This window comes from Macaca mulatta, chromosome 4, assembly GCF_049350105.2.
Source record: "Macaca mulatta isolate MMU2019108-1 chromosome 4, T2T-MMU8v2.0, whole genome shotgun sequence".
NCBI lineage: Eukaryota > Metazoa > Chordata > Mammalia > Primates > Cercopithecidae > Macaca > Macaca mulatta.
Window position 1 is genome coordinate 102,143,571 of NC_133409.1, and position 23,353 is coordinate 102,166,923.

General features: G+C 36.9%; 1 protein-coding gene across 31 annotated transcripts in view; it reads left to right on the forward strand.

Annotated features, from left to right (window-relative positions):
* Positions 1-23,353, forward strand: part of SNAP91 (synaptosome associated protein 91) — a 166,195-nt gene that overhangs the window by 23,741 nt on the left and 119,101 nt on the right. For all 31 annotated transcript variants that reach the window (XM_077998352.1, XM_077998360.1, XM_015136764.3 and 28 more), the window contains 2 exon segments: positions 20,018-20,160; positions 23,163-23,238. In XM_077998352.1, the coding sequence (XP_077854478.1) occupies positions 20,018-20,160; positions 23,163-23,238 (219 nt within the window).

Below are 23,353 nucleotides of genomic sequence, written 5' to 3' on the forward strand. Positions count from 1 at the left end.
ACTGTGTATCTACTGGTGTAGACACTTGGGCTAGCTTAATGAACCAAAAAACTAAAAATGCTTTCCTTGTAGAGCTTACATGTGAGGTAAGGATAAGAGAATCAAAAAGAAATAAACAAAAAGGTAAGTCAATTGGGTAATATGTTAAAGGCGAAAAAAAAAAAGACCTATTTTTTAAAAAGATGGAAGCACAGATAAGGGATTGCATTCAGTAAGGCCTCGAATGTGAGATAAAGATGACTGGATTTTCTTTGTAGGTGATTGGCTATTGAAATTATCTGGAGCAAAAGAATAATCAGCTCAAAAAGTTGTTTTGAGAACCTCAGTTTTGCTGAATGCAGAAAGGATTGGAGAGATGGGGAATCTACTTGGCAGAACTGTCTTAGAAGTCCCGAAGCAGGTTCTACAAAGTTGGTAGGAGGTGGTTGTAGGGAAAAGGTTAGAGTTGAAGACATGAAGAAGTTCGTACCACTTAGTATGGTGTCAACATAGGAAGAGCAAAGGGTCAAAGATAACAGAGGTTCCTACCCTAGTTTTGCCCCATAGAATTGTTAAAGAAGAAGTTACACAGTGTGTGATAGTCTTATAACCTGCTGAAATTAGTGATTATTCTTACATTTTCCTAACTTGAATTATTTTTAATGACAATGGGATGGATGTTGTCTGACAGGGAAAACCGAAGTATTTATTATTTCCTTGTTTTTCTCTCTTAGTCTGTGCTAAACAACACAGCAGGCATTGTTCCTGCTGCTTCTAACTTTTTGCCAGAAGCAGGATTTTTTCCAATATGGAAGGAGGCCTGGACCCCAAACTGTCAGGTGTTGCTATATTTGTGGGTGGCACAGAGGGAGTTTTTTCCATCTAGCAATTATGCTCTGAGGGTGTGACCAGGCAGCTGTGTTAACGTGGGGTATATTCTGACCATTTTAATAACTTTCTCTAAAGCATAAATACTGGGACTGTGGTATCCAATCATAAATCTTGTCTTGTTTAGACACTGAGGGACAAGTTTTGCTTCTTTTTCTAACAGGAGCTTAGATCAGTAAAGGAGTATGTTCTTTAAACTAAAGAGAATTTTAAAGGTCTGTGCCCATATTGAATATTCTCCTCCCTTTTTTGCTACTTATTGGTTATCTTCTAGGAAAGAGGCACAGATGTTGGTGTTGTAACTCATTTGAAGAATAATTGTCATGGCTTTCTCCCTCCATCTGTTCTTTTGAAAAAATGGAGTCATTGCAGAATGGTTCTAGGGTTTCTTGTAACTGTGATTAGTGTCAATGTGATATTAAATAGTTTCTGATTTTTAAAACATTACAGAGCTCCAAGACTTGGAGCAACTATTGCAGGTTTTTAAGATAAGGAAAAAGGAGCATTTGTTATGGTTCTCTCAAAAAAGACTTGTTTCATATCTACTGTATTTCAGGAATTTTGTTGGTGAAGCAAAGCTTGCATTCTAGTAAAGTGCACAGATATGTGAATAAATCTGCCTGATATTGTGAGATGAGCTATAAAGATGTGTACAGAATGTGACAAAAAGGACTTTGTTTGGCAAGGTCCAATGAATCTTGCAAAGGAGGTATTGTTTGAGCATCTAGGATGAATGGGAGCCCACTTATGGACAGGTGGAAGAAGAAAATGTCAGGCCAGGGGAATAGCATATGCAAACACATACAGTTGTGAAAGAGCATGGGAGCTTCTTGTTTGCAAGCAGGCTCTGTGTGAAGAAGTAGCAGGAAGTAATGGAAGGTGGGTGGCAGGAGATCTATGTCAGCCTTTCCCAACCCATGTTCCTCATCTGAACCATAGAATTCAGAGGATGATTTGAGTGACTGTTTTCTTAATTTTGTCAATGATCATATTTAATGCCAGTCCAGATGCATGAAAGAGAAGTCTTACATACAATGACTGCTTTAGGGTATTGGGAATCTCAGGTTGAAGGGGACTAGATTGTATGACACTATTCATTTCATCAGACATAATCACATTCATATTTAGAACTATACTTTTGAGAGCTGATTAAAAATAGAAGGAGAAAAATGGCAGGGAAACAAAGGTATGAAGCAATTGTGATAGTGATCCACACAGAAGATTATTAGAAGATTATTAACACAGAGCAGGGAAACTGTTCCAGAGATTTGTAGGAGGTGGTATCTGTGTGATGTGGTGGTTGACTGAATGTGGAAAACAAGAAAGAAGACAAGGATGATGCTGAGCTAGAAAGCTGAGGGGCCTTTGTGGATGGTGGTACCTTTATCTGAGCTAGGCAAAGTTGGTTTGGAAAGAAGGTAATGATTTCCATTTTTGTCTTGCTGATCCATCTTAGATTATCCTGGTATACTAGAAGTATGGGCGTGGAAGAGATTGATTAATGTGTTAGTCCATTTTGTGTTACTATCAAGGAATACCGGTGGCTGGGTGATTTATAAAGAAAAGAGGCTTATTTGACTCATGGTTTTGCAGGTTGTACAAGTGTGGCGCCAGCACCTACTTCTGGTCAGGACCTCTGGAAGCATTTACTTGTGGTAGAAGGCAAAGGGGGAGCAGGCATGTCACATGGCAAGAGAGGGAACAAGAGAGAGGAGGAGGGGCCAGGCTCTTTTTAACAATCAGATCTCCCATGAACTAATAGAGAAAGAATTCACTCATTACCATGAGGACAGCAACAAGCCATTCACGAGTGGTCCACTCCCAAGGCCCAAACACCTTCCATTAGGCCCCACCTCCAACATTGGAGATCAAATTTCAACATGATAGTTGGAGAGAACAAATATCAAAACTATATCACTTATTAAGAGTCTTGACTAAGAACAGAAGAGGACTGAGGAAATCATCTTAGGCACACCTATTATTTAAGAGTTTGGGGGAAGAAAGAAAGGCCGGTAATGGAGACTGAGAAGGAAAGGCAGAGATAAGAAAAAGGCCAGAAAAGGGTGGTTTCCCCAAATCCCAGGAAATATGACTTTTAAAAACTAGATCAGGATTGACGCACAGAATAGGGTGGAAATGAGAATGCCCATTGGTTTTGGCATTTTAGAGGACACAGCTGACCTGGGAGCAGTTTAGGAAGCATGATGGGGATGATGGTCATATGGTAGAGGCTTCTAGAGGCTAGCTGGTTATAATGAGGTCCCGAGTCTTAAGTGAAGAAATGGAGACAAAGAGAAAGTGTGAGATTAGGGAATCTAGAGTATAGTACAGGCATGAGAGAGGGATCTTATGTTTCATTTTCCTAAAAAAAAAAAACAAAAGAAGAAGAAGAATGGCTAAGGATGTGCTTAGAAGATATAGGGGAGAGGATATAATAGAAAGAAGAAAGAAATAAAGAAATAGGCCAGGTGCAGTGGCTCAAGCCTATAATCCCAGCACTTTGGGAGGCTGAGGTGGGCAGATTGCTTGAGCCCAGGAGTTCAAGATCAGCCTGGGCAACATGGCGAACCTCCGTCTCTACAAACAAACAAAAACACAAAAATTAACTGGGTGTGGTAGCATGTGTCTGTCGTCCCAGCTACTCAATTGGAAGCTGAGGTAGGAGGATCTCTTGAGCCCAGGAGGTTGAGGCTTCAGTGAGCCATGATTGTGCCACTGCACTCTAGCTTGCACAACAGAGCGAGATCCTGTTTCAAGGAAAAAAAAAAAAAGGAATTAAAGAATAATGACAGAGTAGGCAGAAGAAAGCCTGCTGCAGGAATGAGAGCCCAGAATATGGTATGGCCTTAGGAAGGAGGAAGGAGGAAGGACTCTTTTTTCTCCAGGATTGAGGAGAGAAAACAGTGGACCATCATGTCACCAAATGGAAGCGAAGTCCAGAGGGTATCAGGAGAATTAAAGGAAGCTTTCATTAACCTGTAACTTAAAGAAACATTGCTGTGTGCTTATTGTTCCCCATTCTGTTACTTGATCATGGGAGCTCTGTGACCCATAGTTTCAAATTTAAAATCATATGGAGTTTACAGTGTTTTTCAGTCCAGGATTTCTGCCACCATTTGTCATTCTAGAACACTTGGGGGAATGGTAGACCAGGATTGATCATCTTTTGTACAGCTTATTATGTTCAGAGTTGATTATTGATTGACAAATACCCCTCTCATCTCTCTTTCTCTCTCAACCCTTGCTCTCATGGAGCACTGCTGCTCAAAGTATACATCCCTTCAGTTACCTATATTTTATAGTATTCTCTACCTCCAGTAAATGCAGTTCTTTTCTTTTTCTTGCTTGTTTTTCCCTTGATTTTTTCTAACTTTTTTTTTTCCTGAGGTGGCTAGTAATAGTTGTCATGTTGTAAACTATAGATGAATCTTCTGTGGATTTTTGTATATGTACCACTGGTCTTTATCTTGATTATCTAAACAGATGAGGGAAAAGAGTTGAAGAGAAATGTAGGAAATAGGCATCTCTCTCTTTGGACAGCAGGGCTTTCCAAAAGCTCTAAGGTTGTGTGTGTTGTTCCACAGGGCCTAGAGGGATAGAAAACCTCCTCAGAGCCAGTGACTGCTCCTGGTGAAAATCAAAGTTTAGGTCAATGCTATCTGGGGACCTCAGGAGAAAAGAAAACAGCCAGGATAGAATAGTTTGATAGGATTTTGTGGGAACCTATAATTGCTTCAGAAATTATTAGGTTGAATTATATAAAATTGCTGATGGTGTTAACCATTTTTGACTGACAAAAATGGTAATTTCATATAATTCAACCTAGTGATTCTAAAATATACTTTTGGATCATAACCCCTTCAAAAGCTAGGGACTGCTATGCTTGATTATGTGTGAGAGTCCCTTTTCTGTAAATCATTTTTTGGTTATAAGCAGCATGCACACATATTAGGTTCTTACAGACTGTTACTCAGGCAGCATGGTCATTTGGCCACAACTAAAACTAGATAAGTGTTGGTCACAAGCTGGAACAGCTTCCCCGGGGTCCTACTGCAGCTCAACTTCAATCCTTGAGATTTCCAAATTCTTACTCTAAGCAAACAGTTCTCAACAGGCTACAAAGTCTGGACATGCTGTTGGTTGTCTTGGAGGGAAGGAGGATTCTACTGGCATATTGTGGGTGGAGGTTAGGGATGCTGCTAAACATCCTCAATACACAAGACAGGCCCTCATAATGAAGAATTTTCTGGCCCAAAATATCAGTAGTGCCAAAGCTAAGAAACTTGTTCTAGACTGAGCACTAGAGAACTCAAGAAAATGCCTGCAAACTTGTATATAATCCTTTTTAGTGGTATGAAAAGTTTATAAACAGGAGGGCAGAACTAAAAAGAATTAAGTTTGGAGAAGATATAATAGAATAAAATGGATTGCCTAAATATCCTACAGTTGTGAAAATGCCTGTCTGGTGAACATGCTTAGAGAACTTAGACTTGGATAGTTTTAAAAAAGAGTTGAGTCATCAGAGAGTGAGTTTCTGATGGAATGTGACAGTGCCAAATTTTTTCTACTGCTTTAATGAAGGGAAATGAAAACAAGAACAGAGATTATAGAATAGGATAAGAGGGACATTGCTATACAGAAAGTAAACATTTAAAACTTTACTTATTCCTTTTGAATTGAGTAGTTGATGTGTCTACTACTATGGTTACTAAGGTGGGTACATTTTCGGGTATGAATAGTGGTATAGGTATGAATGGTGGGGAGGGGAAAGTAATATGATAAACTCTTTAATCCTGAATTTTTAAACTTGATAGAGAGAGGTCTAGCCTTTTATTTGGCATAAATTACCTGGGTGACCCAGAAAGTTCTGTAAATATATTTGACTGAGTTGCTCTTAGCTCTGAGAGCTATAAAGATATGTTAAGAGGTGTCCTTATAAAGAGCTGTTAATAATTGAGTATATGAAGCATTATCTGTGCTATGGGAAAGACAGCTGTATTTTGATTTAGCTTAACTTTTTGAAAAAAAAATGTAAGTGGACATGAGTAGTATATAATTTTGTGTTGCTGATTGTGAACACTGAAGTTTTTTAAATCTTAGAAATCACTTTATTCTAGAACTATATTCTGATTAATATTTAAGTTCTCCAGGTAGCTCACCAAGCCTGAAGTGCATTGAAGCCTAGGGCTGAACTACTTGAAGAAACTAATCATTGTTACAGTGTTTTAAGGATTAAAAACATAAAGTTCTATTTGGAGGTGTCAGAAAGATCTTTCCTCTTGACTCCAAACTATGGTGGAACTAGGAACTTGATTCATTTTTCTACCTGTTGGATAGAAGAGAATGGAACGGGTTGGCCTGGTCAAGGATCTCAGCTGTGCAGGGCCTCATAGAAAAAGAAGAGATAGGGCCTGGGGCTTCAGGGGTTGACCTACTGAAAGGTTTGCCTTTCTGCTGCTATCAACTTTTATTTCTAAATTTCTGAACAGTCTTCATTTCTCCCGACAATTTACTTATCAGCAAATGTAGTCTCAGCAACTTCTCCTCAGTGTTTTTAAAGAAGTGAAAAAACAGTATTTTAAAAAACTAGTTTTCCCTTTTCTTTTTTTCCCCTAGGAATTAAGGATATTTATGGAGGGGAAGCTTAAATTCAGGTATCCCTCAGTATCTATGGTGGATTGATTCCAGGACTCCCTGTGGATACCAAATTCCGTGGAAGCTCAAGTGCCTGATACAAAATGTAGTGTTTGCATATAACCTGTGCACATTCTCCTGTATGCTTTAAGTCATCCCTGGATTACTTATAATACCTAACACAATGGGAATGCTATGTAAATAGTTGTTATCCCATATTGGGTTTTTATTTGTATTTATTTATTGTTGTATTTGTGTGTGTGTGTGTGTGTGTATGGTGGTTTTCTTTTCAATTATTTTCCATCTGAATATGGTTGAATCTGAGGATGTGGACCCTGTGGATACAGAAGGCCAGCTGTATTTTTTTTTTCATTTCACTTAGATATTCTTTCTTTCTTTTTACTTAAATCCTGCAGTAAAGTGAAATTATGTATTGAGAACTAAAGTTGTATTCCTTGGTACTTCTGAGAGAAAACAGACTTGAATTGTTATTGGATGATTCCTCCTAGGAAATAAGATGAGGGCCATCTTAGATCCAGTCCTGTGATAGCCTTGGAATGAAAAATAGAAAAGAATTTGGGAGACATCTTAGAGATACAGATACAGCAAAGGAGAAAAGTCCCAAATGCCCGCAGCAGCAGTTGCCATTTCTGAACTATTTATTTTTAGGAAACATAAGTTTCACGTGTGTGGGTAGGCAGCTTGATTGGAACAGAAAACTGATGCCTTGTGTCTGCTGTTTGAGTCCCATTTATGAAACACTGCCTTTTTTTTTTTTTTTTTTAATGGCTCCAGAGCACTCTACCAGGAAGTGTTGAATATAAGGAGTTAACTAAGGATAAAATAGCTATTCTTTTCTGAGGATAGAGTAGGAAGTGATGGGTTGTGGTTAGAGCATGAGGGTTAGATATTTTTAAAAGACATTCAGGGCTGGTCAATTAGTGTTGGGAGATGGTAAGTTTACCAATATGGTAAATTCTTCTCTAGAGACACCTAAAATACTGTTTTGCAGATAATTTGAATGTAAACTCCTGAAGTTTATTTTTAGTTCAAGGTTCTTTGAAAAAGAAAAAAAAACCTCAAGGCTGTCATGTAAATAGGACGTGTGTTAATTTACCTGACATACTTGAAGACTAGACGTGGTAATTGATCATTGTGTGGCAGTAGCAGGAAATCAGTAACCCAAGCTGCTCGTATCTTCTAAAATCTCCCTAGCAACGAAGTCAGCAAAGGCCATCCTTCCAGCAATTACTGCCAGCTTAGAGAACTGGCTTGAGATTCTTTGTGGATTGCCCAGAACACCTAGATCTTCTGTTTCAGTAGTGTGTTACAAATGGTCATCTTCCACCGCTATAGAATGATCTGTGTTTTTACTTATCCTTTTAAAGTTCTATTCCTATAAATTTCTGATTCTTAAAGCACAGAGTTCTTTTGAGAATCCCATGATAATTTATAAGAAAACAATCAAAAAAGGATAAAATATAAAAGCAATATAGTATTTCAGCTGGCATGCATGTATTATTTCTACCTCACAGAAAACTGTAGGATAAGGAAACCGAATGACTTGCTTAAAGTCGCATTGTTAATGACACAACAAGCTATGCACAAACCCTAAAAGACAAAAATATAAATTTCCCATTTTTGTCTAAATAATTTTCTACTACCCTAGGGATTGACAATATTTGGCACATGGCCAGCTTCCCTCCACCATCCCCTTCTGAAGTAATAGTGGTGCTTGGCCCCAGTTTCAGACTCATGCAGGTGGTTGGAAATTTTGCTGGCTCTTGGAGCTCTGTGAGTTCATGGTGTTACATTCATGGTCATTATCTCCTCTACTCCAACTGGTCAGTAGAATCATAATCAGTAATTTATACTGTTCATTCTGAAGTGTTGCTGATGCCTGTACCTCAGACTGGCCTACATTGAGAACATTTTGGGGTATAGCTTGCCAGTGATTCTGAAATGACTGACATAACTCTGAGGGCACCCCCTTATCTGCTCCATAGAAAGTAGAAATCCCTTTGGATGTGTCTCAAACATTGCACAAGGCATGGAGTCTCTTGTGGTTGGGAATGAAGTTAAGGAAGAGAGTGACAAGTAGGTGGAAGTGGGTGGAAAGAGAAACATGAACTAGATATAAGCACAGCTCACCTAGAGTGCTTTTCTTTCCTTTTTCCAGAGAGTGTGCAAGAGGTATTTTGTCCAGTTGTTCAGGGGCTGCAAGCTTATCATTCTTTGTTCCTTTGGTGTCTTATGTCTTCCTCCCCACATCAAATCTATCAGCTATTCCTCTTGGCTCTGCCTTTGGAATATCCAGAATCCTACCTTTTGTTTTCCCGCTTCTATCCCATTGCCACACTAATATAGGCTCATTATCAGCACTCACCTGAACTATTAAAATAACCTCTTTTATTTGTCTCCCTGACTCCCCTTTCCCCACCCAGTCTTTGCTCCATATAGCCACAATAGTAATTCTTCAAAATAAAACTTGGGTCACAATACTCCCCTGACCAAAACCCTCTAGCAGCTTCCCATTACATTTTGAATGAAATATCAAGTCCCTTCTGTGACCTATAATGCACAGAGTTGTCTGGAACCTGGTCAGTTTTCTGTCTGCCACTCTGTCCCTTGCTTGCTGTTCTCCAGTCACACTGACGTTCTGGTTCTTTCTTGAATCCGTCAGGCATGCCCTTGCCTTAGGACCTTTGCTTTTGCTGCTTTCCTCTGCCTGGAGTGTTCCTTCCCAAGATTACTGAATCGCTGGCTTTCTCACTACATTTAGACCACTTCAAATTTCATTTCCTTGGGGAGACCTTTTCTGATCACCCTATCTGAAGCAGTATCCTCTATCTATTTATCTTCTTACTTTTTTATTTTTCATAACATTGTCTGTGCTCAACGTTGTATATCTGGTTGTCTGCCTGTTTCCTTCATTAGAATGTGTGCTCCATGAAGGCAGACACTGTGTGTTTTGTTCACTGCTATTATATGTAGATAATAGATAGAACAGTGCCTGGCGCATAGTAGGCACTAAATAAAAATGTGTTGATGAATTAATATATTAATCAACAAAGTATGCCACATTCTTTTTTTTTTTTTTTTTTTTTTTTGAGACAAGGTCTTACTCTGTTGCCAAAGTTGGAGTGCAGTGAGGCAATCATAGTTCATTGTAACCTTGAATTACTGGGCTCAAGTGATCTTCCCACCTCAGCCTCCCAGCAGCTAGGACTTTTTGTAGAGATGATGATGTCTATCCATTTTGCCCAGTCTGGTCTCGAGCTCCTGGCCTCAAGCAATCATCCTGCCATGGCCAAATCTTTTTTGATATAGGCAGCCAAAGGGTGAATCTAATTATAATTTGTGTGTGTGTGTGTTGTGTGTGTGTGTGTGTGCGTGTGTGTGTTCCTTCAAGTGTATCAGGCTCTGTGCTATATACTTTGCTTGCATTACCCAATTTAGTGAAACAGCTGTCAGGTAGGTGCTATTATTATCTCCCTTACGGTAATAAAGAAATGGAGGTTAAGAGAGGCAACTTTGCTCAAGTTCACACATTATTAAATAATATAAGGTAATTGAACTAGGTCTCGTCTGGCTCCAAAACCTTAACTCAATAACTGTGATATATGCTGCATTTCCTAATTTTGAATCAGCCAAAATCCTATTGGGGAACAAATAGTGTAAGAGAATTTTTGTAGCATATATTTCCACAGAGGACTACAAAAAAATTACAAAGTATATATATTTTCTTCAAGATGAAAGAAGTTACTGAAAGAGTTTAGAAACCAGATTACATTAAAGTTCACATGTTAATACAATTACTTATTCAGCTACATCAACTGAAGTAAATAATGTTACATTAAAGTTTACATGTTAATATAAATATACAAGTATTCAGCTATATCAACTAAAGTAAATAATGTATTTTAAAGCTCACATTATCTTTCTATTTAAAGAATTTATTTGAGGAAGGATATCTGTTGTTAAATTCTACAAATAAAATTTATCGTATTAGGCATATTTATAAACTGCTCCCCTTTATCTATCTCTATAAGCTTAGAAGGGGTCTATTCTTTTCTTACTTGCCTTATTCATCCATTATCTACAGTTAGCAAGTAAAGGTTATCACTTCTTATTCTTGTTTTCTCCTCCTTTATTCTCATTTATGCAGTTCTCAGCACCTCCCCTTCAGGTATCCCTCCCACCTAAACCCTCACTAGGTTGTTTCATTTGACAATGGAGAGCCCCTCTAGCTCAGTCTTGCCTAGACTTGCACAGTTCACCCAATACCTCTCTTTACCCTCCCTTCTCCTAGGAAGTGCCTGACATGTCCAATATCCTCTTTAGATTCTTGTTCTGATGATTTCCCTGTCTTTACCATGTTACCTCAGAACTTCTCTATGCAGAATTTATATTTTATAAAATTGTTTCACATTATTAGGTCTTCATTCCGCATGGGAAAAAGATAGTCCCTTTCTCCATCCCAAAATATAACCCATTAAGTATCTGTAACCAACTCACCTGTAACTGAACTTAGGCAAAGGGCTCTTATCCCACAGGAAGACACTACTACAATTTTGAACAAGCCTTGTGATTTTGAGGAGCAGTGACATACTCAGAGAAAGTTAGAGCTGGAAGATACTTGAGAGACCATAGGTCTGGTTCCTTTTCTTTGGTGTTTTGTTGTAGCTTTTATCACTTAGCTTGCATTTGGTTGCAAGTAACAGAATACCCCAACTAAGGACAAAACAATAAAATTAAAATTATTTATCTTTTTTTTTTGAGACGGAATCTGTCTCTGTTGCCCAGGCTGGAGTGCAGTGGCACTATCTCCACCCACAGCAACCTCTGCCTCCCTGGTTCAAGCAATTCTCCTGCCTCAGCCTCCCAAGTAGCTGGGATTACAGGTGTCCACCACTATGCCTGGCTGACTTTTTTGTGTTCTTAGTAGAGAGAGGGTTTCACCATGTTGGCCAGGCTGAAGTCAGGTTTCAAACTCATGACCTCAAGTGATCGGCCCGCCTCGGCCTCCCAAAGTGCTGGGATTACAGGCGTGAGCCACCACACGTGGCCTACTATCTTTCTTAACAAGAAGTCCCCAGTAAGGGTACTTCCAGGGTTTGATTTGCAGTGAAAACAAAACAAAATAAAACAAACAAACAAAAAATCATTCAGACCCAGGTGCTTTCTATAACTCCCATCTGCTATCTTCAACTTATAGGTGAAGTCTGTCCTCCTGTTGAGATGGCCATGACATCACATGCATACACAACTATATTCTTGAAGGAGAGGAGACATGTTTCCATTCTGTTTCTTATATTAATGACACCTCTGTTTATTATGAAAGAAAAAGTTTTCCCAAGTGACCTCGGCAGACTGCCGCTTACATATCTAGCTACATGGGAAGCCCGGATTGCACCTGTCTGGCATTTTGACCTTTCTGATGGGCAGAGAAGGGATGGGGGCAGGATTCTGCTGGCAGAGAAGAAGAGGGAAGGAAATAGCTGTTGGTGAGGCAATGTTAATGTCTGTCATTTGTGCTGAACCCAAGAAGAAAAACGTCTGAATCATCTGTATCACTTTTTCCTATCGACCAGATAGCAACAATTTTTTCTGTTTACAAATGTTTGCAAGTTTGAACTCTTTGATTGTTGTTAACTAGAAGGGAGGGATCAAGGAAAGGAGGGAGATACAATGGATATTAGTTTGCAGGGGCTACCAAAACATCATAGACTAGATGCTTATAAACAACAGAAATTTGGTTTTCACAGTTCTGGAGATGGGAAGTCCAGCATAGTCAGGTTTTGGTGAGGGTTCTCTTCTGTACTATACACTGCTGACTTCTCGTTGTGCCCTTACATGGTGGAAAGAATTAGTATGCTCTCTGGGGACTCTCTTATAAGATACTAATCCCATTCATGAGGCCTCTACTCTCATGACATAATCATCTCCCACAGTCTTCCTCTCCTCATACCATTACATTGGGGGTAGATTTCAACATATGAATTTGGTTGAGGGGACACAAATATTCAGTCCATAACAGAAAGGGAAGAAGGAAGGAACGAGATGTAAATTTAAAAGAATTATAATGAATAATCTTGCACATATATATATATATGTTTGTCCATGTGGCAAATATTCTGAGCTATTATTATGTGAAAGGAATATTTTAAAATTGTATTTTAGTGTGACCTTGGAATGTGGTCTGTAGTTTCTCATTTCTCTTTGTGGAAGCTCAAGTTTACATGATGATTATAAAATAAAAGAATAGACCGCCACGGTGGCTCATGCCTGTAATCCCAGCACTTTGGGAGGCCGAGGTGGGTGGATCATGAGGTCAGGAGATTGAGACCATTGTGGGTAACACGGTGAAACCCCGTCTCTACTAAAAATACAAAAAAATAATTAGCCGGGCATGGTGGCGGGCGCCTGTAGTGACAGCTACTCGGGAGGCTGAGGCAGGAGAATGGCGTGAACCCGGGAGGCGGAGCTTGCAGTGAGCCGAGATGAAGCCACTGCACTCCAGCCTGGGCAACATTGCAAAACTCCGTCTCCAAAAAAAAAAAAAAAAAAAAAAAAAAGAATGAACAATTTTTATATCCCTTTCTGACATTTGTGCAAAGGAAAACTGCTGTACTAGTGGGGTTTTACAGAGTCATATAATTAAACTTAGGGAGAGATTTTAAAATGGAATAGAGGATACTTTCCTAAATTAGGCTGCTGATAAAAGTATACATAACAATGAAACAGAAAGTAACCCTTTCTAATTTGTTGATTCAATTATGTCTAGTAAGAGTTATTGAAAGAATTGGCCTGTAATATCTACTATTAGTTTTATTATGAAAGTATTTTAGATTCAGACATATGACAAGCCAGTTATGGCCATCTTTAATTTATTAAGTGTCTTTTATACGTGAAGACCTGTGGTAGGTACTAGGGATCCATAGATACAGATATGGCCCCCTTATTACCTGTTAGACCTTGAGCTTCAGTCAGGGAGAGACCTACATAGACTAATAATGATAATTCTGTGTAAAAAGGACTACCGTAGAGTCATATAGGGTGATAATTACCACAAATCGTAAAATAGTTAATATTATCCTTATTTCTAGGTGCAAAAAAATGGAGCTGCAGAGTGGTCAAATTAACTTGTCCGTAAGTTGCAGAGTGAGATTGTAAACTAGGCCTCTTGCCCCCAGTCCAGTGTCCTTTGCCTTACTTGCAGGGAAGAGAAAATCAAAGTCTCTCTTCTATTTGAAGAGAATATTAGAAAACACTTCATGGAGAATATAGTATTTGAGATTGATCTTGAGAGATGAGCTCTCAATAGTGTGAAGGCAGAGACGTTCTGGGCAATGAGAATAGAATGTAAAGGTATCATAATAATTTTGCTGGCACAATTTGTAGCAGAGAAAAGATTAGTAAGGTAGCTGAGTCTTCTAATGAGAGGCTGTACATTCAAAATATAAGGCATAAAGTATATACTTCAGGTATTTATATTTTATTAAATGGAGAGCAGGAGGCCCCAGGGGGGGTTTGAGCAGGTGACAGCTATGATCAGAAGGGCACACATGGGTAGTTAATTTTTCACAAATGTACTAGTTGTGCTAGAGATGACTCAGAGAAGAGTTTGTAGAGCAGTCCAAGCAACAGATAACAAGGGCCCTGTCATAAAGAGCTATGTTTTCCTAGGATTTAAGTGATTGACAATCTCATATAGTAGTGGGAAAAGAAGTAGGTGACCACAAACTTGAGAACTATTTAGATTTGTTGCTATTTTCTTGTTTTAGTGAACAATTATTTATAACTCCTGAAAGTTAAAGTTGTCTTTATACTTATACCTATTTCCTTCATTCTCTTGTTTATGATATATCTCACCTTAGGGAGATTTTCTGAGATTAATTTCAATTGTTTCAAACTACCAAAAAGAGAGACTGATACTTTGTGGCAAGAAGGGGTAACAAGTAGCAGAGTGAGATTGTCTTTATTTTCACTCATGCCTGAGACAACCAAAACACTGGACAAAAGCATATTAAATAAATGTTGTCAGTATATTGAATACCAGACAAAGTAAAACTGAATTTTTCACAAATAACATGATCATTCATGCAGAAAATATGATGGACTCTACCAAAAAGAACTGATAAGCAAGTTTAGCAGAGTTTCAGAATACAAGATCAAGATACAGAAATCAATTATATTTCTCAATATTGGCAAGAACATTTGGATATTGAAATGAAAAATAAATATCACCGTATCTTGAAGAAATATAAAACATTAGGAATGTATCTGGCAAAATATGTGTAAGACTAATATACTGCAAAGAACAAAACATTGCTAAGAGGAATTAAAGACCAAAATAAATAGACCATGTACATGGATTGTAAAACTCAATGTTGTTAAGATGCCAGTTTACCCCAAATTAATCTATAGAGTCAACATATTCCCAATCAAAATCCCAGAAGCCTTTTTTGTTGTTGTTAAAGTTGATAAGCTCAGTCTAAAAGTCATACAGAAGCACAAAGGACCTAAAAGAGCCAAAAACCATTTTGAAAAAAATATAATAAACTTGGAGGGCTAACACTACCTAATTTTATGAATTATGATAAATTTATAGTAATCAAGATAGTGTGGTATTGGTATACAGACAGACAGATAGGTAAACAGAACAGAATAAAGAGTCCTAAAAGAGACTCAAAGATGTGTGGTCCATTTATTTTTGACAAATACACAAAGGCGATTCAGTGGAGAAAGAATAGTTTTTTTTTTTTTCAGCAAATGGCTTTGGAACAATTTGATATCCATATGCAGAAAAATGAAACATCCATACCTCATACTGTTTATAAAAACTAACAATGTATTATTGACCTAAGTGTACGTACAACCCTAAAACTATAAAATGTGTAGAAGAAGCATGGAAAATCTTTGTGACCTTGGATTAAGCAAAGATTTCTTAGATATGACTCCAAAAGTATAGTCCATAAAAGAAAGCCTCCATAAATAGGACTTCATCATAATTTAAAATTTCTGTTCTTTCAAAGACACCATTAAGAAAATGGAAAGAGAAGCCATAGACTTAGAGGAAATATTTGCAAGTCACATATATGATAGAGGACTTGATACAGAATAACTCAATAATAAAATAATTCAATAAAAATAGGAAAAGAATGTATACCAATGGCAAACAAACAAATGAAAAGCTCGTGACATCAATGTTTAACACTATTATAGTCATTAGGGAAATGCAAAGAAAAACCACCGAGAGATACCACAACATACCTGTTAGAATAGAATAGAAAAAAAAAAAAAAAAAAAAAAAAAAAAGACCATATAAAGTCTTGCCAGGGACGTAGAGCAACTAGAATGCTCATACACTGCTGGTGGTAATGTAACATGGTAGAAATGCCATCAGGCAAGAAAGTCGTTCCCTAAAATTAAATATTTGAACTTGGGAAGATATATATGGAATATTTTTGGTAGTTTGAAAAACAGCTTTCTGAAAGCAGTTCCCTAAAATTAAATGTTTACTTAAAAATGACTTAACTATTCTACTTGTAGAAAATTACCGAAGAGAAATGAAGGCATATGTCCATATAAATAGATATATGTAAATGTTCATAGCAGCCTTGGAATCACCTTTAATTCATCAACAGGTTCATCAACAGGTGAATGAATAAATAATTTTTGTATGTTCATATAATGGAATATACCTTCAGAATAAAAAGGAATGAATTATTGATATATTCAATAACATGGATAAATCTCAAAATAATTAGCTAACTGAAAGAATCCAGTCATTCCCTCTCAAGAAAAAAGTTTTATTCCCTTCACATAAAATTTAGAATATGCAAATTTATTTATATTGACTGAAAGCAAATTGATGGTTGCTAAGGAATATCAGGAGAAGAGAAACAGGAATTTTTAAAGGATATGGGGAGACTGTTAGAGGTGATGGGTATGTTAATTATCTTATTTTTGGTGATAGTTTTATGAATGTATAGGTTTGTCAAAATTTATCAAATAGTACACTTTACATATGTGCAATTCTATTGTCAACTATACTTCAATAAAGCTGTTTTATAAACTACCAAAAAGATACCAGATACATCTTCCCAAGTTCAAATAAAACTTAGAATTCTAAGAAACTGATACATGACCTGTACATAGCATTTAGATCTCACAATTTTTAAGAATTTTTTTCTGTATGTTTATATCTATATTTTCTTTTTTAAATTCTTTAAATGAAAATTATCTTTTTGGTAAGCGAGTAGAGCAGTAGAAACTTATATAATAACTACTTATGAGAGCATTTGGAGCAATCACTATGGAAAAAAACTTTCAAGTTAAATATGTGCATACCCTACTACCTAGCAATTCTCTTTCTAGGTATACAGAAGGCCTTGACCTATGATGGTTTGACCTCTGACTTTTCAACTTTACAATGGTGTGAAACAATTTTGTTTTTGATGTTCAGTACAGTATTCAATAAATTACATGACATATTCAACACTTTATTATAAAATAGGCTTTGTGTTTGATGACTTTGCCCAACTATAGGCTAACGTCAGTGTTCTGAGCACATTTAAGGTAGGCTAAGCTAAGCTATGATGTCCAGTAGGATCAGTGTGTTAAGTGCATTTTCAACTTAATAATATTTTTAACTCACGGTGAGTGTATAAGATGTTACCCACAATAAGTCAAGGAGTATCTGTAGATGAAGAATAGTTGCTCTCAAACTGGTCTCAAGACTCTTTTGTACTCTTAAATTACTAAGGAACTGAAAAAGCTTTTGTGTAGGTGAGATATTTACTATATTAAAAATTACAACTGGGACAGTTTTTTAAAATTCACTTTTAAATGACAATAATAAATCTGTTAACATGTTACATATAAACATGTTAATACAAATAATACTTTTAGGGGAAATGATTGTTTTAAAAAAAGTGAAAAGAGTATTATCATTTTACATTTTTATAAATCTTTTTGATTTCTTACTCAATAAAAGATGAGCATTTATATCTGTTTCTGTAATCAATCTGTTTGGTAATATTATTTTAGTTAAGAGTGTGTGAAGAAAACCTGGCCTCATAAAGATATTCAGTTAGAAAAAATGAGAACCATTTTAATAACCTTTTCAGAAAATTGTGAATATTCTTTTGATACTACACTACAATTCTCCAAGTTGTAGTTTCTTAAGTTTAAATTGCAACGTTGACTCTGAAACTGTATCAGTGAATTTTTTTTTACTTTCTGCTACCTTAAAATGCATTGGTCTATATCATACTTTGAATAGATTTTTTTACTCATGCATTATTTTGTAATGTTATGCACTAGTCACTTGGAAAATATTGGTTCACTGAGTTATTTACACCTTCCAAATGTTAACTCATTTGATTATTTTAGCTAAAGTGTGTCTTTTATACTTTTGTCTCAACAAATATTGTACACAATGCTCTGCAAAGTGCTGTACATGAAACAGACATTATCACTTTTAAGGAGCTGTGGCATGGTAGAAGTTATGACAAATATACATCTATTCTGAACACCCAGCAGGAACAAAGTGCCTCAAGTTTTAAAGCACAGGAAGGCCACATGGGACTGCATTTGAAAGGGACCAGGAAAGACTTCCTGAAGGATCAGGAAAAGTTCAATAAAGGAAAATATTGAGAGAAGGGTGTTGATGGAAAGGGGATGATGACAAAATTTAAAATCAGTATAAATTAAGAAATAAGCCTGCCTAGGCCGGGCGCGGTGGCTCAAGCCTGTAATCCCAGAACTTTGGGAGGCTGAGACGGGCGGATCACGAGGTCAGGAGATCGAGACTATCCTGGCTAATACGGTGAAACTCCGTCTCTACTAAAAAAATACAAAAAACTAGCCGGGCGAGGTGGCGGGCGCCTGTAGTCCCAGCTACCCGGGAGGCTGAGGCAGGAGAATGGCATAAACCCGGGAGGCGGAGCTTGCAGTGAGCTGAGATCCGGCCACTGCACTCCAGCCTGGGCGACAGAGGGAGACTCAGTCTCAAAAAAAAAAAAAAAAAAAAAAAAAAAAAAAAAAAAAGAAATAAGCCTGCCTTGATCCACTTGTAATTCAGAACAATTATTGATATCCTTTAGTCTAAGGAGTTTATAGATATTTTTCAGTGATGGAGTATCAATTTTTAAAAACATTTATTTTGAAGAGAAATGCAATACATAAAATGTATAGTTTAATGATTAGCAAGTGTGGATTTGGAGTAAGAAGAATACATGTGCATTTTTGTTGCAAGTGCATGTTTGTTGCATGGGATTGCCTAGGAAATGGGTATCACATGCAGGTCTCTGCAAGATAAGTGTGGACTGTAACAGAAGTCATTCAGTGTCTGCTGTCTTGAAGAGGTCATCCTGTACTGTTGAAAGTACTTAAGTCTGTACTGTCTGGCTGTAGCTTAGCTTCTGTTGCTTAGCACATGATCTTTGGTTGTCCCAGCTAACTCTTTGACAGCATTAACTGCTTTTCTGAATGCTGGGCACTCCCTGTTGGCCAGTAGATAATTAAAAAAAAAAATACACCTGTACACCGGTGGCTCATGCCTGTAATTCCAGCGCTTTGGGAGGCCGAGGCGGGCAGATCGTGAGGTCAGAAGATCAAGACCATCCTGGCTAACACAGTGAAACCCTGTCTCTACTAAAGATACAAAAAATTAGCTGGGCGTGGTGGTGGGCACCTGTAGTCCCAGGTACTCAGAAGGTTGAGGCAGGAGAATGGCATGAACCCGGGAGGCAGAGCTTGCAGTGAGCAGAGATTGCGCCACTGCACCCCAGTCTGGGTGACAGAGTGAGACTTTGTCTCAAAAAAAAAAAAAAAAGAAAAGAAAATACACCTGGACTCATACTAATAAAATGTAGATGTGAACAGTGAATATATTACAAAGTTTTACTCTCTTATAAACTCAGGTCAAATTATAGTAATTTAATGTATGCATGTTCTACGAAAGCTTACATGTGTATAGAATTCTTTTCTCTTTAATATTTGACCTCATTCTGCCACTCATGTGAAAAGTGTATTTATTAGCACCTTTCAAAGTTCAAATCCAAATGAGATATACTTTTAGCTATTAAGTTTGAAAAGTACATTTATGTTATTGCCTTCAAATGGCATATCGAATAAATGCCCACATTTGAGACATTGTGCTTATAGCAGTAACAAAGAAGATTAAATATATGAGGCTTAGCCTTCCTGGAGTTTATAATTTTAAAAATGGCATAAGTACCAGCAAACAGGTAAATTCAGAAGAGAGTGCAGAATAAAATTAAGGAGCAAAATATACTCGAGAATAAATAAATATATTGGGTAAATAATATATGTACATGTCTATGGGTAAAATATTACAGTTTAATTTTTTCAAATTTTGTTATCAGCTGTTATCAAAGTACTTTTGAGGTCATATTTTAGTAAACAGGTTTATATGTTCCAAGTTTGAAATGAATTTTTGTATGTAATTGTTAATATCATTGATTAATATCTTCTGTTTTCATAGATTTGATCCAGGCTACCAACGAGACCAATGTTAATATTCCTCAGATGGCCGACACTCTCTTTGAGCGGGCAACAAACAGTAGCTGGGTGGTTGTGTTTAAGGCTTTAGTGACAACACATCATCTCATGGTGCATGGAAATGAGGTAAACTAAGTAAACTTTTCTCTTTTTTTGATGGAGGAAGGAGGCTTTTAGGAAGAGTATGGTGATGATTTGAGGCTCTTTGAATTTTCACTAATTTGGAGAAAAAGAAAAGGAAATACACAGTTCCAGATCATCTAGAATACAAGTTTAATCTTCTCCTTAGTTATTTAACAAAAAATAAACTTTAAGCTAGACATTGTCTTAGCTATATGAGGTATAGGTATACCTCAGAGATATTGCGGGTTTGATTCCAGACCACTGCAAAAAAAACCTTATATTGCAATAAAGTGAGTCACACAAATGTTTTGGTTTCCCAGTGCATGTAAAAGTTACATTTACACTTATACTGTACTCTATTTAAGTGTACAATAGTATTATGTCTAAAAAAGTACATATCTTAATTTTAAAATCCTTTATTGCTGAAAAAATGATTATCAAATGATCATCTGAGCCTTCAGTGAGTTGTAATCTTTGCTGCTAGAAGGTCTTGCCCTGATGTTGATGGCTGCTGACTGATTAGGATGGTGGTTGCTGAAGGTTGAAGTAGCTGCAGAAATTTCTTAAAATAAGACAACAGTAAAGTTTGCCACATCAATTGACTCTTTTACAAAAGATTTCTCTGTAGCATTCATTGCTCTTTGATAGCATTTTATCTACAGCAGAACTTCTTTCAAAATTGGAGTTAATCTCTCAAACCTTGCTACTGCTTTATCAGCTGTTTATGTAATTTCTATACCCTTTGTTGTTATTTCAGCAATGTTCACAGTATCTTTACCGGGAGAAGATTTTATCTCAAGAAACCACTTTCTTTCTCATCCATAAGAAACAACTCCTCATCCATTCAAGTTTTATCAGAGATTATAGCAATTCAATCTCATCTTCAGGCTCTATGTCTAATTCTAGTTATCTTGCTATTTTCCCACACATCTGCAGTTACTTCCTCTACTGGTCTTGAATCCCTCAAAGTCATCCATAGGGGCTGAAATGCTCTTCTTCCGGATTCCTGCTAATGTTGGTATCTGTATGTCCTCCCATGAATCACAAATGTTTTAATGGCATCTAGAATGGTGAATCATTTCTAGAAGGTTTTCAATTTACTTTGCTCACATCCATCAGAGGAATCACTATCTATAGTAGCTATAGCCTTACAAAAGGTATTTCTTAAATAACAAGACTTGAAAGTAAAAATTACTCCTTGATCCATGGGCTGCACAATGAGCGTTGTGTTAGCAGTCATGAAAACAACATGCATTTCTCTGTACATCTCCATCAGAGCTCTTATGGTGACAAGGTGCATGTCAATGAGCAGTAATATTTTGAAATGAATCTTTTTTTTCTGAGCAGTAAGTCTCAACAGTGGGCTTCGAATATTCAGTAAACCGTTCTGTAAACAGATGTGCTGTCATCCAGGCTTTGTTGTTCCATTTATAGAGCACGGGCAGAGTAGGTTTAGTGTGATTCTTAAGGGCCCTAGATTTTCAGAATGGTAAATCAGCATTGACCTCCACTTCATGTCATCAGCTGCATTAGCCCCTAACAAGAGAGTCAGGCTGTCTTTTGAAGTTTTGAAGTCAGGTACTATATTCTCCTTTCTAGATAAGAAAGTTCTAGATGGCATCTTCTTCCAATAGAAGGCTACTTTGCCTACATTGAAAATCTGTTTCGTGTAGCCACCTTCATAAATTATGTCAGCTAGATCTGGATAACTTGCTGCAGCTTCTTCATTAGCACTTCCTGCTTCACCTTGTACTTTTATATTGTGGAGATGACTTATTTGCTTAAACCTCATGAACTAACTTCTGCTAGCATCAAACTTTTATTCTGCAGTTTCTTCACCTTTCTCAGCCTTCCTAGAATTGAAAAAAAGTTGGGGCCTTGCTCTGAATTAAGCTTTGGCTTAAGGGAATGTTGTAGCTGGTTTGATCTTTTATCCAGACCACTCAAACATTCTCCATATCAACAAGAAAGCTATTTCACTTTCTTTTCATTTGTGTGTCCACTAAAGTAGCACTTTTAATTTTCTTCAAGACTTCTCCTTTATATTTACAACTTGACTAACTGGCATAGGAGAGCTAGCTTTTGGCCTTTCTCAGCTTTCGACATGCCACGCTCACTAAGCTTAATCACTTCTAGTTCTTGACTTAAAGTGAGAGTGTGACTCTTCCTTTCACTTGAATATCTAGAGATCATTGTAGGGTTATTAGTTGGCTTAATTTCAATATTGTTGTGTCTCAGGGAATAAGGAAGCCTGAGGAGAGGGAGAAAGTCAGGGAAACAACCAGCGGTGGTGCAGTCAGAACATACGCAACATTTACTGATTAAGTTTGCCATTATTTATGGGCACAGTTCGTGGCACCTCAAAACAATTACATTAGTAACACCAAAGATCACTGATGACAGATCACCAAAACAGATATAATAATAAAGAAAAAGTTTGAAATATTGTGACAAAATGTGACACAAAGTGAGCACTGATAGACTGGCTTATCCCTGGGTTGCCACAAATCTTCAATTTGCAAAAAGTGCAATAAAAATAAAGCTCAATAAAATGAGATATGCCTGTATTAAAATTATAGGTTCAAGAAATGGATATACCATGTAAACCTATTTTTAAGCAAAAATGTTAGAAGAAACAACAATAGAATTATTTTTCCCATAGGAAAGATTCCTTTGAATCTTTGAGTGAAAATTGCATTCATAAGATGTTTATTTTGGAAAACACTGATAAAATTAAAATTACCAATTTTATGTAGGATGTCTACTGAATCCTAATAAATTGTAGTATTTCCATTATGTGCAGAAATGAAAGATCATACAATTTAATTCTAATTCACAAAGCTTTTTTTCCTCTCAGAGACATTCAGCATTCTAGGAAACTTTATAACTGAGCAAAAGAGATCACAATGAGAATTTGTCAAAAAAAAAAATCCCTTTAGTATCAGAAATTATTTAAAGGTATGATTTAAGCGTATGTATATTTAATTCTAATTTTTGTTTTTCAGAGATTTATTCAGTATTTGGCTTCCAGAAATACACTGTTCAATCTCAGCAATTTTTTGGACAAAAGTGGATCCCATGGTGAGAATATTTGTATTTTATAATCTTTTGCCAATGCTTTGATTTTTGAAGTGAGACTATTAATCCAAAATCATTGCAACTGATAGCTTCATTGAATATTTAAGAATGTAAAAAT